The sequence below is a fragment of the Sorghum bicolor genome, chromosome 6 (assembly GCF_000003195.3).
Source record: "Sorghum bicolor cultivar BTx623 chromosome 6, Sorghum_bicolor_NCBIv3, whole genome shotgun sequence".
NCBI classification, from domain to species: domain Eukaryota; kingdom Viridiplantae; phylum Streptophyta; class Magnoliopsida; order Poales; family Poaceae; genus Sorghum; species Sorghum bicolor.
The window spans coordinates 14486816-14504384 of NC_012875.2; the positions used below are offsets into that span (position 1 = coordinate 14486816).

The following is a 17569-nucleotide window of genomic DNA, read 5'->3' on the forward strand; positions in this document are numbered from 1 at the left end:
GTTTGACTCTCCAAGATTCTTGTAATGACTTACAATTACAATTTAGGATGGAGTACCATTTTAGTCAAATGTGACGAAAGTGGCATAGAGAGCAAAAGAGTTCAAAGCAGTGCACCTGTGAGAGCTTTAACTTTTTTAATAACTTATAAATAATTACAAACTTTTATAATGATATATATGTAAAAGCCTCCGGCTATGGTAGAATATAAATGAGGTTGGAGTGTCAAACATTAAGAATATAAATCATAAATAACTTTTAAGATATTGTTTAAAAATGTGAAAACCATAAAAATATACATATATCACTTTTCAATATACATTTTATATAGAAAGAAGACGTCAAACGTTGTCCAAAACTTTTTTTACTGAAATGGATGAAGTACACATTAACTATAGGCACAAAATATTTTGATGGATCTCCACAACCTTTTTCCATCCCACGTCTTCAAAACAAAGTTTTTTCAAGATTCTACTCCCTCCACCATAAATTATAACATTTGACTTGTTGTGACTCTAAGTTTGACTACTCATCTTATTCAAAAATTTGTACAAACATAGTTAAATTTAAATCATTTTGAAAAAAACTTTTATTAATAAACCAAGCCACAACAAAATAAGTGATATTTTGCGTAATTTTTTGAATAAGACGACTAATTAAGTTTGGTGTCAAAAAAAAGTCAAACGTCTTCTGGATTGAGTATTGAATAGCTGTTGTTTGTACCATGTCCAGAAAAACACATAAAAACACGAATGATACAAAAATCTAGAAACCTTGCATAGGTCCATGCCCCAAGAAAAATATCAGATTCCAAGCAAAACATAAAATCCTAAACAATGCACGAAAACGATAGAGGGCGCTGAGCACACATTCAGCATGAGATTTTTGTACCTTCCCACCGTTATCTTACAGACATGGAGTGATTAGACAAATAAGACGGTTATTTGGGACGGCATGAACACTGGCCATCTCTCACGTCTTAGATATTGTAACTACATGCTGTTTTTCATTTTTTTTCGAGCATTACAACTTTGTGCCAGTGGCGCGCAAGTAACTTCTGCAAACACCATGAATGAGGTATGCGTCCTACCCTATCAGTAAAACTGCCGGAGAATCTGTATCATCAGCACTGAAACATCACCAGAGCATTTCGAAGAAAAAAAAAACTGAACATTTGCAGAAAGAGAGTCCAATATGCGACTTCCTGAAAGAGTAATTGAGAACGTAGTGTCCTTTTTCAAACCTTTGGATCACTACTCAAAGCAAAATTAGTCATTCTTCACCCGAGGGTCAACGAATCACCTAGTGACGTTTTTTCTGGTATAGTGAATATCCAACAAGAGCAGACAATAATATAGTCCACAAAACCTGCATATGAAACTAAGTGGGTCAAGAGTTGAACAATGACTTTGCATAACGTTAAATTTATTTAACATATAATATATAGAATTACACCAAGTGACATGGATATGTACCAAACATAGAAATCCACATCAGCTAAATTTTAACATACAAAAAGTAGCACTTAGAATTTAAAAGATTACCATGTTTATCGTATTCCATCTCTCAAGCTTCCTTATCCTGGACTGCATATCATCAAGAACACTATCTGTAGAGGAAATTTCTCGCATTGGCGAAGATGAATCTGAATTGAAGCTCCCTCCCTGCATTAGTAATGATTGCAGTATATGAGAATAACTTCAAAAGAACAGTAAGCATAAAATTTTAGCAGACAGACGGTTGTTGAAGTACTAAGTAGCCTTGTACATTTTAGAGGCCCAGATGAAGCAGTCCACTTACCCTTGTATATACATACAATAACGTTCAGTTGTTCGACTAAATAGCCCAGTACATTTTAGAGGCCCAGAAAAAGCTGCCTGTTTACCCATGTATACACACTAAAAAGGAGAAATAGAACTGAGGTGTCCGCTACTGCTCTCAGTTGGGACTATGGTTTCAGTTCCCAAGATCTTGCAGCAAATATGTGAGTTCCCGGTGAAACCAGTCATTCACAGGATACTAAATTATAACCAATTTGTCTGTAATTAGTACAAATGCTACATGAATTTAAACAAAATGACATACTAAAAAAACTAGGCTGTGTAAGAATATTTAAAAGGTCCAAAATTAGGTAACCTTGCACTTCAACAATACTGACACATTTATCAAATATGACAAAATTACAACAAAGAACCTTTTGGAGAAAATTGCATAGGAGTTTCCTCGACTCGTTCAATTTAGAATATTTAGCTCGTCGAATTTGCAAATTACTCCATCCAAGTAATTTTGGATTTTCTAGATACATATCTTTTGTTAGATAAGCCTAGTGCTAAAGCACTTGTATCCTTGGCTTCCAAGCCTAGTATTAGGAATATCCTCAACATCCACTTTAGTGGTTAGAATATGCTGGAGCAAGTAGGGAGGCCCTCTGCCTATAAAAGCTAGGACAGGGTCATTGTAAAAACTAAGCACTTACATTTCCTTCATTCCAAGCGGCCAAGGGCTAAGCTGCCCTCTAGTAGTTCACAAACCTAAATCTCAGATCCAATTGGGCCAACAATTGGTATCGGAGAAGATAGGGTTCCTGAGTGAGCGAGCGCCATGTCCACCGCCAGCCAGGTTGCGAGAGAGCACACCACCACCATTGCGGTGATCAACCCCGGTGGTGACGCAGTGGGAGCTAGAGCCAACCACCACGCGACGCGCCTTGCTGCCATAGAGGCAGCAACTACGGCTCACGCCGTGGTGGCTGCAACTATAGCGCACATCGCCAAGATTGAGCGGGAGCCAGAGCCGGCCGAGGATCGCGCAACCCAGAGCGACGATGCCGCTAGTTGCCGTCACCAGAGCAGTGTTGTGGTCGGTGCGGCTGCTCCCCTATGTTGCATACGGTCTACTGTGACTCTAAAGCGGGAACGCCATGGCCGATGCTCACCAAGTAACTACCACGAGTGGAGCCTGCTGATGAAGATCAAACTGTACGCTCGGCGGCTGTGGGAGGTGGTCCACGTCAGTGGCATCAGCTACAACGACGCACTAGAGGTATTGTGTGCCGCTGTCCCCACCGAGCTCGGCGCCTCCCTCGTAATCAAGGCCACAACAAAAACCCGGTGTGAGAATCGATCACCATGGCACGCGTCGACAGAGATCATGTGCCGGGCAACATTGTAGCGCCTCCGAGGAGAGTGGGAAGGCCTCATCTCTTAGCCTGGTGAGCAAGTCGTGGACTTTGCCTTTCGCCTGACCAACCTGATGGAGCCAATGGCGCGCAACGGCGACACCGAGGAGCGCGCGGTGGAGAAATTCCTCCGCTGCATACCGAAGAAGTACGCGTAGATCGCCATGTCAATTGAGATGCTCCTCAACTTCGAGAAGATCACCGTTGAGGACGTGACTGGGCGGTTCAAGGTGGTGTAGGACCGTGAGGAGGGCCCTCACGCAAGCCGGGCGGCGCTAGAGGCAAGCTGTTGTATACGATGGAGCAATGGCGCACCTTCAACAAGGAGGAAGTATTCGGGTCGTCCGGCTCCTCCAAGGAACGACAGCAAGAGGAAGAAGGGGCCCTAGGGTTAGGCTGGCGTTGATGGCGGTGCTGCCAACAAGCGCAAGGGTACCCTAGATGACACCTGCAACAATTGCAGGAGGTCTCACCATTGGGCCAAGGAATACTGCCTTCCTCCGCAGTGCGGTGGGCAGGCACACGTTGCACAAGCAGAGGAGGATGTTGCTCTGTTCCTAGTGCATGGGTGCGTTGAGCTGAGTAGGGGATGGGGTGAAAGGTCCAAGCTTTCCCCTTTCCACGTGGGCTTGTTCTGCACATGTCCACCATGCCTTCCTTGGCAGAGGCGCCAACAATGACAAGATTGACGGCTGGTACCTCGACACTGGTGCTACGCACCACAACTGGTCGGCGCGAGTTCTTCTCCGACTTGGACTCTGGCGTGAAGGGCTCCATCAAGTTTGGTGACGCTTCCACCATCGAGATCAATGGAGTTGGGTCGATCATCTTCAAGGCCAAGACGGGGGGCACTGCCTCTTCACCAGCATGTACTGTTCTGGGCCATGGCATACCCTACGTCGACCACGTCGACGCAGCGCTACGACATCTGTGTGGTGACCAAGTTGAAGCATCGACCCTTCCCGCGTCAAGCCTCCTACCACGCCACCAAGCAGCTCGAGCTGGTGCATCGCGACCTCTGCGGTCCAATGTAACCGACCACTCCTGGAGGTCGACGCTACTTCCTATTGCTCGTCGACGATGCCAGCCGCTACATGTGGGTCGTGCTGCTTGATTCCAAGGCGGTAGCTGCAGATGCCATCAAGTGCCACTAGGCAACCGTGCAAGAGTGCGGCCACAAGCTCCAAGTGCTCCGCACGATCAACGGTGGCGAGTTCACAGCAGCAGAGTTCACAGCGTATTGCGCCAACGAGGGGATTCAGCGCCACTACTCCGCACCCTACTCACCGCAGCAAAATGGCGTGGTCTAGTGCCTTAATCAAACAGTGGTGGCAGCACGCATGCGCTCAAACGGTACGGCATGTCGGCAGTCTACGAGGTGAGGCCGCGATGACCGCCATACACCTGCTAACCATTGCACTCGACAGACGTCGTATGAGGCCTAGCACGGGCACAAGCCGACGACAGTCAGCTACTTGCGCGTCTTCGGCTGCCTCGCCTTCGTTAATGAGTTGAAACACGTCAAAGTCGACAAGCACAGCTCGCCAGGGATCTTCATCGGCTACGTAGAGGAGGCCAAGGTCTATCACGTGCTGGACCCGGCGTCACGACGCGTGCACGTGGCGCGCGACATCCTGTTCGATCAAGGACGCGGCTAGGCATGGAACAAGTCAGTGGACAACAGGCAGGCGACCGCGCTTCGTGACTTCATTGACTTCACCGTCGACTACATGTGGGCTGGAGGTGCTGAGGACAAGGTGCAGCTTCATCGACGTCTGGGTCTTCATCACCAGCGCCGACCCCTCCAACTCCGCCGCGCTCGCCATCACCACAGGGGGAGCACGGAAGCCCATCGACGGTGGTCGGCAGCCCATTGGCGATGGTCGCCAACCTATCGATGGAGGTTGGGAGTTCATTGGTAGCTGCGGCGACCTCTCGAACAACATAACCGAGTTCATTGGTAGCTGCGGCGACCTCTCGAACACCGCAACCGACCTCTCCGGCGCACCAGTGGACCCACCTCAACAACCCCTACCTCGTCCCTTGCGACACCAGCGCACGCAGTGCAGAGGTTGAGTACGCGATGCCGCTGGAGGATGATAAAGACCGCCTGGACGCCTAAGACAACGATGAGCCCCTCCGGTACTGCATGGTGGCAAACATCCTCAGAGAGCAATCCCCACTGGACTAGCCGGGTGGCACTTCGCCACACACGCCGGTGAGCCGATCACTTATGTTGAGGCACAGGAGCAGCGATGGAGCAGGAGCTCAAGTCCGTCAAGCAGAACCACACCTAGGAGCTGGTGCCACTGCCTAACGGCCACCACCCCAGCACCTTGAAGTGGGTATTCAAGCTCAAGAAGGACGAGTTGGGCGCGGTGATCAAGCACAAAGCGCGACTGGTGGCACGAGGCTTCATCCAACAAGAGGGGATCGACTACAACGACGCCTTCGCCCCTGCAACGCACATGGAGTCAGTCGGTGTCATCGCGCTGGCGGCTCAAGAGGGGTGGCAAGTACGCCACATCGACGCGAAGTCCACATTCCTCAACGGTGACCTCAAGGAGGTCTATGTGCGTCAGCCACCTGGCCACGCCGTCGCCATAGAAGAGGGGAAGGTATACCGCCTTTGCAAGGCACTCTACGGCCTACGTCAGGCACACCTCAAGCCTAGAACATTAAGCTCAATGCCACGCTCAAGAAGATAGGCTTCAAGCGCACACGAGGCGGGGGTGTACTAGCAGGGCAAGGGACACACTGCTCAACATCTACATCGACCTCATCATCACTAGCGTTGAAGAGCAGAAGGTGGAGGTGTTCAAGGCGCAGATGAAGAAGGCATTCAACATGAGCAACCTCGACCTCCTCTGCTGCTACCTTGACGTCGAAGTGCGCCAGGACATCAGTGGGACCGCCCTTTGCCAAACCCACTACACCAAGCGCATCCTCGACTACAATCCGACGCACACGCCGATGGAGGAGAAGCTCAAGCTGAGTCGAGCGAGCAAAGGGAGGAGGTTGATCCGACCCATTACCGATGGCTAATTGGGAGCTTGCGCTACCTGGTCCACACCTGGTGTATCTCGCGTTTGCCCTCGGGTACATGAGCCAGCTCATGGAGCAGACGACGATGGAGCATTTGCAGGCCATCAAGCGAATCCTGCGCTACATGGCAGGCACCCTCGACTACGGTCTTCAGTACCGAAGGGCCCTCGACACGGCGCATTTCGTCAGCTACTACGACAGCGACCTCGCCGGCGATGTGGACACCACAAGGGCACAACCGGGACGATGTTCTTCCTCGGTGATTGTTTGGTCACCTGGCAGTCCCTTGAGCAGAAGGTGGTGGCCCTCTCAACTTGTGAAGTGGAGTACATCGCCACCACCACTGCAGCAACTCAGGCGCTATGGCTGTCAAGGATGCTGGCAGCTTGGCACGAAGGTGGATGTGGTTGAGCTGAAGGTGTTAACAAGTCTGCTCTAGCTCTAGCCAAGAACCATGTCTTCCATGAGAGGAGCAAGCACATTCGCATCAAGTATCACTTATCAGGGATTGCTTGGAATAAGTTGGAACCTAACAACGGAATTTTTCCAAATGATGCAGCAAGCTAAGATTCAACATCAGAACCCCTTTTTCATGGAGACTTTCATCATCACTGCTTGGCAAATCTGGAAGCAAAGAAATAATTATATTTCCGATAGAGGTCGCCCATCCTTTGGATCTTGGAAAATATCCTTCTATGAATAAGCTACACCACAAGCTCATAGACTTAGTGATGATAAGCGTGCTGTCTTTCTTTCCTATATAGCTTCCCTAGATTAGCTCCTTAACCCACCTCGGGCTTCCTTCTTTGTGCAACTTCTTTTGTACAATGTTGTCCTTTTATTTTTTTATTTTGTTTTAGTAAAGCAAACAGTGGGGGCCTCCCCTGCTGTATTTTCTCTAAAAAAAACATCGTTGTTGGAATGACCAGAATTGATTATTGGGCCAACCCAAGAAGGGTGGCTGTATATCAGTCATACATGGGCCTCATGGGCCTACACAGGGCCCCATGGGCCTAATACACACATACTCCAACACCCCCCCCTCGCAGTCTGAACTACCGAACTGTGTGGACACCCAGGCGAAGAAGTGAAGGAGCGCGGGGAAAGCATCAGATTTCACATGTAAAGGAAAAGTCCAGGAATAATGCGAATAATCATCAACCACCACAAGATAGTACTTATATCCAGAAATACTGATGACAGGAGATGTCCATAAGTCGCAATGTACAAGGTCAAAAATGCGGGCCCAGGCAAAGGTGAAGAGAGGGGGAAAGGACGGAAAGTAGGAGGGGGGGGAGGAGTACCCTGGCGGCTTGCTGGGAAAAGGAGGGAGGAAGGAAACCCTAGCTTGATACCATGTTGGAATGACCAGAATTGATTATTGGGCCAAACCTAGAAGGGTTGGCTGTATATCAGTCATACATGGGCCTCATGGGCCTAATACACAAGGGCCCCATGGGCCTAATACACACATACTCTAATCGCCACTACTGATCAGCTGGCTGACATTCTCACCAAGTTGCTGCGGAAATCCAAATTCCAAGAGATGAGGGAGAGGATTGGGCTACAGCAGATCACCTCCAGTGCTCGGCACAAGGCTTAGGGAGGGGATGTTAGATAAGCCTAGTGCTAAAGCACTTGTATCTTACTTTTCTACACTTTTACTTTACATGGCTTCCAAGCCTAGTATTAGGAATATGCTCAGCATCCACTTCAGTGGTTAGAATATGCTGGAGCAAGTAGGGAGGCCCTCTGCCTATAAAAGTAGGGGCAGGATCATTGTACAAACTAAGCATTGCATGCCCTTACAATCCAAGCGGCCAAGGGCCAAGCTGCCCTCTGATAATTCCCAGATCTAAATCTGAGATCCAATCAAGCCAACAACTTTTACTATGCACCAAGGTATACATTGTCTAGATACAAAGTAAAAACTAGTAATTGTATAATCCCAATTCCCAAAAATTGGATGACTCCAAATTAATTTTTTCCTAATGATCATCCTGCTATGTTAATTGAAACAATAATGGTCAACAATATGGTAGCTAAATGCAGACAAGTATTCTCAGTTGCAAACATTGCATTGATATTGTTACTGCCCTCACGACCTAGTATAGTATACAAATAGTTTACATACATAGGAATCTAAAGCAACATACCTGTGACAGGATGAACTCAACCAGTTCCTGCAGCCTTGCAGCTTGTTGATTGTGAATACCAATAGATACATTACCATCAGCTGGTAAGCTCTCCAAAATAATTTGAAGATAGCTCTGCATAGCACCAAGGAACCATGAAACTGAAAATAGAAATAAGGTACTCCCTCCATTCCAAATTATAAGAAGTTTTTGCTTTTCTAGATTCATAGCTTTTGCTATGCGCCTAGACATATGTTATGTCTAGATACATAGCAAATGCTATGAATCTTGAAATGCCAAAATGTCTTTAATTCGGGACAGAGGAAGTTATATATATAAGTTATATTTTTGCATAGCAACAGGTTAATGCATGAGTGATATAAATGACCTAGTCGACATAAATATGATCCTACACACACACACACTATTAGGAGCTTAGGGCTCCCAATAGTTAGTGAAAGCCCCAGAACAAAGTGCAATTACATGGTCGAACCCAACCAGCTGAGTGTACCCATCCATCCCATGTCAGCCTGGACGGGATCTAAAACTAAAATAATGAACCCAGCCCCTGCTTTCTCTGTCCGCTGCTCTCTCTCTTCAGGACATTTCAAATCGCTCTCATATGCTGATGACCGAGGCGCTCATCCCCCACTCCCACGGCAGTGCCCTCCTCCCACTGGCACCTGCAGGGAGATCTCGGTGAGCGGCCATGGTGCCGGTGGCGTGGCTCTGCTGCAAGGCCTCGCGCGAGGTGTCGTGGGAGTATTCCTACAGACCTACACAGCGCCCGGCTGGTGCTTCTATCGGGGAGGTCGATGTTCTGCGAACACTGGGTGCAGCAGATCCATCGGCTTCATGCATCCACGTACATTCTCGACGTCATCGTCCTAGCACTGATTCTCCGGTGAACGCTCAAAAGGAGTTCATTGACAAGCATACCAAGAAGACTGAGAGTTTGCTCCCCCAGCCACCTGTGGTGCCGAAGAGACAATCACGGGCTCCTCGCACCTCTATCCCTCGTTGAAGCAGGAGGACGGCTGCTCTGGAAGCTGAGGTCACGGGTATGACAGATGGTGGCCATCACAAGACGGTTATGCGCTCGCTTGGCATTGAGCTAGAACGCGAACTGGTCAATCAGAGGACCATGGACGACTACGCCAAATTGTTCAGCGGGCCCCTCTCAGCATCACATGTTCAGGCTCTCGCAGCCTTGTTTGGTTGGTCTCCTCCCGAGGGCTACAGTTGCCCCGAGGTGATGGTAACAACCTGCTGAGTTGTGCTCCTAGGTCACCTCTATTTCCAGTGATTTATGGATCCTGCGAAGATTCTCATTTGGAATGTGCGGGGCTTGAACTCTACCGCTCGTCAAGACTTTGTTCGCATGCTGGTTCAGGCCATTAGAGCGGATGTTGTTTGTCTCCAAGAGACAAAGATGGAGACTATTTCTCAGCGGCTTGTTCTCTCTACATTGGGTCCTGATTTCTGTCATTTCTTGGTGAGGCCATCTGTTGGTGCCAGTGGAGGGATCCTGATTGCGTGGAAGCAAGATATTGGCCCGGCTGATAGCACTCGGGTGGATGCTTACTGTGCTACGATTCGCTTGCTCCCGGCTGATGGCGAACCTTGGTGGCTAACTTGTGTATATGGGCCACAAGGTAATGATGAAAAGATTAATTTCCTACAGGAACTCCGTTTGATTCGCACTCACTGCCAGGGCCCATGGGTGGTCACTGGGGATTTTAATCTCATATATAAGGAGGATAAGAACAGTGCAAATCTGAACCGTGCCATCATGGCTCGTTTTCGCCGTGCTCTGGATGACATGGCTCTCAGGGAATTGCCTCTCACTGGTCGTAAATTCACATGGTCTGGTGGCGGTCATTCACCTACCCTTAGCAAGTTAGATAGGGTGTTCTCCACAATTGAGTGGGAAAATTTGTTCCCAAATTGCTTGCTGCAAAGTGCAGCATCTCAGGATTCAGATCACTGCCCTCTAATCTTAGGGCTGAATGATATGTTACCTGGCAAGGGCAGGTTCCAATTTGCATCATTTTGGCCTCGATTGGCTGGATTCAGGAGGTAGTTGCCCAGGCCTGGGGTTTGGTGGAGACAAGACCTTGTCCCCTGGAGACATTGTCACCAAAGTTTAAGTCATTAACCCGAGCATTACAAAGTTGGAGCCAAAAAAGTATTGGTCATATCAGTACTCAGCTTGGTCTGGCCAGAGAAATTATTCACCAACTCAGATTGCTCAGGACACCCGACAGCTTTCGGAAATGGAGCTTTGGCTGCTGCATTCGTTGAAGAAACATTCTCTTGTGTTGAGTTCCCTCCAGAGAACAGCTGCTTGGGTCAGGTCGAGGATTAGTTGGTTAAAGGATGGTGATGCTAACACGGCTATCTTCCACTCTCATGCCCGCCATCGAAAGAGGAAGAATTTCATCCCAAAAATAGTTTCACGGGAGCAGGTGCTGACGAATCATGAAGACAAGGCTGCTGCAATCTTTGATTTTTATAATCAGCTCTTAGGTTCTAGTGCCCATCGAGACTTAACCATCAATTTGGATGAGTTAGATTTGAGCCAACATGATCTCAAGGAACCTTTTTCAGATGAGGAGGTGTGGATTACCATCAAACAACTGCACCCAGATAAGGCCCCGGGGCCTGATGGTTACACTGGACGTTTCTACAAGTCTTGTTGGCAAATCATCAAGAAAGATATATTGGCAGCCATTGCAGCTATTCAGCGAGGGAATTTCCGGAACCTTCATCTTATTAACTCAGCTTTGTTAACCCTCCTACCCAAAAAGAACAATGCGACAGTGGTTAAGGATTTTCGGCCAATTAGTCTCATCCATAGTTTTGCCAACTTGATCACTAAGCTGCTGGCCAACCGCTTGGCAGGAAGGCTCAGTGAGCTTGTGTCGGCCAACCAAAGTACTTATGTGAAGGGGCGGTGCATCCATGATAATTTCCTTCTTGTCCAACAAACCACTAGGTTCTTGCACCAACAAAAACAGCCACGCGTCCTTCTGAAGCTGGAGATTTCTAAAGCTTTTGACTCCGTGTCGTGGCCTTTCCTGATAGAGGTTCTTCGTAAAAGGGGTTTTGGGCTCGTTTGGCGGGATATGATCAGTGGATTGCTTGGCTCTTCTTCATCTAGGGTGTTGCTTAATGGGGTTCATGGAGAGGTCTTTTAGCACCGACGAGGGCTGCGGCAAGGCGACCCTTTGTCTCCAATGCTTTTTATTCTGGTAATGGATGTCCTCAATAACCTGATTGGAAAAGCTTGCACTGAAGGTTTGCTGCAGCCCCTTTCCACTCGATGTATCCATCACCGGGTCTCCCTTTATGCCGATGATGTGGTGGTTTTTCTTCGTCCGGTCGCTTCCGATCTCGAAATGATGGATGCTTTGTTACAGTTGTTTGGTGCTGCTATGGGGCTCAAAACTAATATCCAGAAAAGCTGTGTCTCACCTATTCAATGTTCTGAGGATGATTTGGCTATGGTGGAGACTCATTTTCCATGTGAAATCCAGGAATTTCCTTGCAAATATCTCGGCCTTCCTCTTTCTCTCAGGAAATTAACTAGAGTACAGTTGCAACCTTTGATTGAAAAGGTGGCTGATCATCTGCCAGGATGGAAGGCTGATTTATTGAACAGGGTTGGTCGTGCTACATATGTGCAATCGGTTCTCACTTCTGTACTAATCTATAATGCTACTGCATTAGAGCTTCCTCCATGGTGTTTAAAGGCAGTAGACAAGATTCGTCGTAATTTCCTATGCAGAGGAAGGAAGGAGAGAAATGGTGGACATTGTTTGATTGCTTGGCCCAAGGTCAGTCGTCCAAAGGAATTGGGAGGTTTGGGTATTTTGGACCTCCAGAAATTTGGTTGGGCTCTCAGGATTCGATGGCTGTGGCTAAGTAAAACGGAACCAGATAAGCCATGGGCAGCATTCCCTGTCACAACTAATGGGAATGCCCAAGATCTTTTTGCCTTGGCCGTTACCTCAACGGTGGGCAATGGGGCGCACACCAAGTTCTGGACCGACAAATGGTTGAATGCGTCTTCTATTGAGTTTTTGGCCCCTCATCTTTTTGCACATGTACCAAAAAGGAAGGCAAGAAGGGGCACTGTTAGGGAAGCGCTAATGGAGAATAGTTGGGTGCAGGATATCCAAGGCCACCATTCTGTAGCAGTATTGGTTGAATTTCTTGATATTTGGGACTTGGTCCAGGAAGTAGTGCTTCAGCCCGAGGTTGATGATGTTCACAAATGGAAATTTGAGGCTTCAGGTGAATTCTCTACCAAGTCAGCGTATGAGGCTTTCTTCCTTGGAGCAGTCCTTGAGCCAAGCAATCTGATCTGGAGAAACTGGGCTCCCAGGAAGTGTAAATTTTTCCTCTGGTTAGTGGCACATAATCGTTGTTGGACGGCTGATAGTCTTGCTCGACGTGGGCTGCCCCATCCGGAACATTGCCCATTTTGCGACCAGGAGGATGAAACAATCCAGCACCTACTTTGTTCATGTGTCTTCTCGCGGCAATTTTGGCACCAGCTACTCCGTCGTTTCGGATTACCGGATGTTGCACCTCGCGGCAATTTTGGCACCAGCTACGGTGGGATTCTTTGATTGGTGGCAGCAAGCTAGAAACACTTTCAGCAAGGTTGTTGGGCGAGGCTTTAATTCGCTGGTCATGCTAGGGGCATGGATTCTTTGGAAGGAAAGGAACAACATATTGTTTAATGGTGTCCCGCCCAGGTTGGATCGTGCTCTTCTCCTTGCACAGGAGGAGGCGGATCACTGGATGTTGGCAGGCGCCAAGACTCTTAGAGGTCTGGTTGCTGCTAGCCATGGTGGAGAGCAGCAGCTCCTGTAGTCGTGGTTTTGGTCGTCTTTTTCGCTTTAAGAACAGGTGTGTTTTGAAAATGTAAAACACCTGAGGGGTTGTGTGTGTGTGTTGTGGTGTGGTTGTTTGTTTTGGCTCTCTGAGCCTGCTTTTCTTCTTTCTTAATGCAATGATACGCAGTCCTCCTGCGTATTCCAGAAAAAATATACACCTTAAATCTAAATATATAGACATGAGAATAACTACACGCGCGTGTCGAAAAAACACGTCCTATATATATATATATATGCTTTGAATTGATTGATTTTAGGACTCCTAACCAAACCTTTGTTGTGTATGAACCATCCAAGCTGAGTGCAGAACCAGCAGAGGTAACTATGTCTTTATTTGTCCCTTTAATTTGAAGATACGGAGTTGACACTCCTTGCAGATGGTCAACTTCTATTAAAATCTTCAATGGATTTCAAAAGGCATCAGAACATACTTGTAGTTAACAGATACACTACTGCTTCCATGATAACATTACAAAATAATGCTATATAAAATAACAGATAAGATGATCATTGCTTTAGGTATATAAAGTTACTAACGAAGCAGTTTTAAACCAGAAAATGAGAGACAAATGTGTTAAATTCATATTGTTCAGCCATACAGATAGAGGTATAGTAATAGGAGTGAGCAGTAGGATTGTGCCCCGTTACAAGATTGTTCATCCACAGTATGCATGCATTCAGTTCATTTTTATCACTATAGTATTTATTTCCTGTACAGCTAGATAAATATTACAGGTCCATCCAAAAACTACTAATAAAATTACTAACAACCAAATATTATGACTGATAAGAGATTGTAGTTTTCATTTTCAAAATTATGAATTTCTGTCAAACTTCAAATTTCTAAATCTACAGGACAGATATGTAATATGTAACAATACTTTGATAAATCTTTCCTCTTAACGAAAGCATTCATAATAATCAAGCAAACCTGAAAATGTGCCAGCAAATTTCACAATTCCTAAGTCATTTAATCCTTAATCGTACATAGCTCAACAATGACACCAAAGGATCACAAATCACTGTACAAACAAGCAATAATGGCATAATAGCACAGGAGTACAGAGATTTTTACAAAAACAAAAACGTTTTGTCCATTTAGAGGGTAGGCTAGTATGCGGTGTTTTCACCAAATAAAAAAGACGAGCTACAGTGGTTAAGGAACATAATAACCTTTCCATCTTGGTAAATGACGGCAGATGCTTCAATATATGCAACAGCTTGGTAGCTACAAAACAGGAATGAAAATAAATTAATATCACAATCGAAAGGTTACTAAAATAATGTTACATAGCTCAGCTAGTACAGCACAGTTCCCCAGAGGTCATAAGTTCCACAGCACCATTAATTGAACCTTTATAGTATTCTCTCTTATATTTCAAGAAGCATACAGAATTTGTTCACTTGTTCGGGGTAAGTTGATGTCTAGTGGTGGCCAAAACAGGTAGCCACTTGGCAATAGTATTATTATAGTATTTTGGACCTAAACAATGCATTCCTATATAATCTGACCAAGAGGCTTAGTAATACAACCAACAAGGTATTTTTGGCGAGTCAAAGCATTTCAAATTTGACCATCTAATGGACAATACTCAGCTAAGTCGGCGTATGATGGATTCTTTTTGGGGTCTACGATTTTTGGACCATGGGAAAGAATATGGAAATCTTGGGCACCGCCCAAATGTCGTTTCTTTATGTGGCTGGTTGCACACAACAAGTGTTGGACAGCTGATCGCTTGGCACGTCGTGGGTTGCCTCATCCAGAATCCTGCCCTCTCTGTGACCAAGAAGACGAGACCATTGACCATCTGCTTGTCCATTGTGTATTCGCAAGAGAATTTTGGTTCAGACTGTTCAGACAGGTCGGACTTCATAACCTGTCCCCTCAGCCTTCTGAGTTGTCCTTCCATGCTTGGTGGGAGAAAGTTAGCAGCAGCTTTGTTGATGGGCTGATGAGGCAAGGTGTTAATTCTCTTATCATTCTTGGAGCTTGGACTATCTGGAACCATCGTAATGGGTGTGTCTTTGATGGAGCAAATCCAAATTTAGCCGGTGCTCTGATCATCGCCGGCGAGGAGCGCCGCATGTGGTCTGCGGCGGGGGCTCGAGGGCTTTCTTTCTTATCTGCCCTCCTCCCTAGTAGTTAGCTTGTCTAGCTTAGTTTTGGTCGCCTTGTGTTCTTTCTGTCATCGGTGCAAATGTAATCTTTGTTCTGTTGGAGGGTGAGGGTGAGTGTGAGTGTGAGTGTTAGTGTGAGTGTGTTTGTGTTGTGTGGTGTGTGTTGTGTTGTTTGGGCTCTCGCCCTTTTCTCTCTTCTTAATATAATGAAACGCAGCTCTCCTGCGTTTTCGAGAAAATAAATAGAAAAAATTACAAAGATTTATGATATCAAATACATATACTATGAAAATATAATTAATAAAGAATAGTTGGTATCATAAATATTATTATCTTATCATATAAATTTGGTCAAATTTGAGATACTTTAACCCTCCAAGATTCTTGGACTGACTTATAATTTGAGATGGAGTACATGGTAACACGAGTTCAGATTCAGATCTAGGGCACAATATCGCTTCCACAACATGTGCACCCGCGGAGCTCGAGTACCTCCGCCAGGGGCAGTGCCCTTGTTTAGGCAGCACATCCTATTGATTTGTCGCCCTTGTCATGGTTCTAGTGTGGGTCGCAACGTCAGATTCTCTATCTCTTCGCTGCCAGACCGCACCTCGTCCCCACAGCTCTGGTGGTGGTCAGGCCTAGCCACAAACTAACCCCATGTCACTATGGTGACGGCCAAGGCAGATCGTGCCCGACCATGCACTCCTGCATCCTCCACCGCTATCAACCCGTCCCACCCTGCTGCTGTCGAACGTCCTGGCGGACGATTTCTTCCAGAAGCCTAGCCACTATCCATGCCAGAGCTTGAACCAACCATGTTTCGCTGGATCTTTGCTCTAGGTGTGAGCAGGATCCTTACTCTCAATGAGAGGATAGCACACAGAGTTGGGGCAATTTTCTGGGTTTATTTCTCACACAATGCTATATCAACCTGAGGGGTTGGGGATACATATTTATAGGGCTGCTAACCAGCCAACATATGCCAAGATGCTAGTCTAAGATGTTGTCCTACAGATGCTAACTGCTGTCCTAAAAGCAGTCAAGATACTGTCTGCTTCCTAAAAGCAGTCAAGGATGCTGTCCTACACAAGGACCATGTGCTGCCTACTGCAGCCCACAACCAGCCAACAGAGACTTATCCATCATTCTCCCCCTAAGTCTTGTGTGGCTCCTTGTGGGGTATCTGAGCCATCCCGATCCTGGCGCGAAGTTCCTGGAACTTGATTCGCCCAAGGGACTTGCTCAGAAAGTCGGCGAACTGGTCTTGGGTGTTGATGTAGTTGGCCCGAACGCTCCCTTCCTCCAGGCAGCTCCTGATGAAGTGGTACCTCACCCAGATGTGCTTGCTGCGCTCATGGAAGACTGGATTCTTCGCCAAGGCCAAGGCGGACTTGCTGTCCACCCTGAGCTCCACTGCCTCTGCGTCTCTGCCAAGGAGATCGCCAAGCAGCCGAGCCAGCCACAGAGCCTGAGTAGAAGCGGTAGTGGCTGCGATGTATTCTGCCTCGCAGCTGGACAGAGCCACCACCTGCTGCTTGACCGACTGCCAGCTGATCGGACACTTGCCGAGGAAGAAGAGCGTCCCGCTGGTGCTCTTGCTCGTGTCGATGTCGCCGACGTGGTCGCTGTCACTGTACCCGATGAAATGTGCCACACCGGGGCACCTCGGGTAGTGCAAACCGTAGTCGGAGGTGCTCGCAACGTAGCGGAGGATCCTCTTCACGGCCTGCTGGTGCTCCGTCTTCGGTCGCTGCATGAACCGGCTGACGTAGCCTACGGCGAACGCCAAGTCTGGTCGCGTGTGGACAAGGTAGTGAAGGCTGCCCACAATGCGCCGGTACTGCGTTGCGTCCACCTCTTCCTCCGTACTCTCCCGACTCAGCCTCAGCCTCTCCTCCATAGGAGTGTGGGTTGGGTTGCAGCCGGTGAGACCGCCCAGCTCCACAATGCGCTTGGCGTAGGCTGTCTGGCGGAGAGAGGTGCCGGAGAGAGGTGGAGAGAGGTGGACACCTACGCCACCTGTCTCAGCTGGACAGCGTATGGCAAGCGCATTGAGAGGCTGACTAGAACTCTTCGTCTGACATAATTCAGGTATTTACGGGGTGTTGACGAAAGACTAGCCCAGATATACATCACTAGAAGGGACGTGAGAATGTCGTTCTCTAGTGCTAAGAGTTATAGGTCA

The 17569-nt window shown here is 47.4% G+C and overlaps 1 protein-coding gene across 3 annotated transcripts in view; it reads right to left on the minus strand.

Moving 5' to 3' along the window:
- The window catches only part of LOC8086455, a 61058-nt gene continuing 44182 nt past the window's right edge, over window positions 694-17569 (minus strand). For 2 of the 3 annotated variants that reach the window (XM_021462763.1, XM_021462762.1), the window contains 5 exons: window positions 14437-14491; window positions 13536-13661; window positions 8378-8491; window positions 1543-1662; window positions 694-1366 (listed from right to left, as the gene is read on the minus strand). In XM_021462763.1, coding sequence (XP_021318438.1) covers window positions 1301-1366; window positions 1543-1662; window positions 8378-8491; window positions 13536-13661; window positions 14437-14491 — 481 coding nt within the window. In that variant the 3' untranslated portion in view covers window positions 694-1300. The remainder of the gene's footprint in view (window positions 1367-1542; window positions 1663-8377; window positions 8492-13535; window positions 13662-14436; window positions 14492-17569) is intronic. The other variant, XM_021462764.1, reaches the window with a different exon arrangement.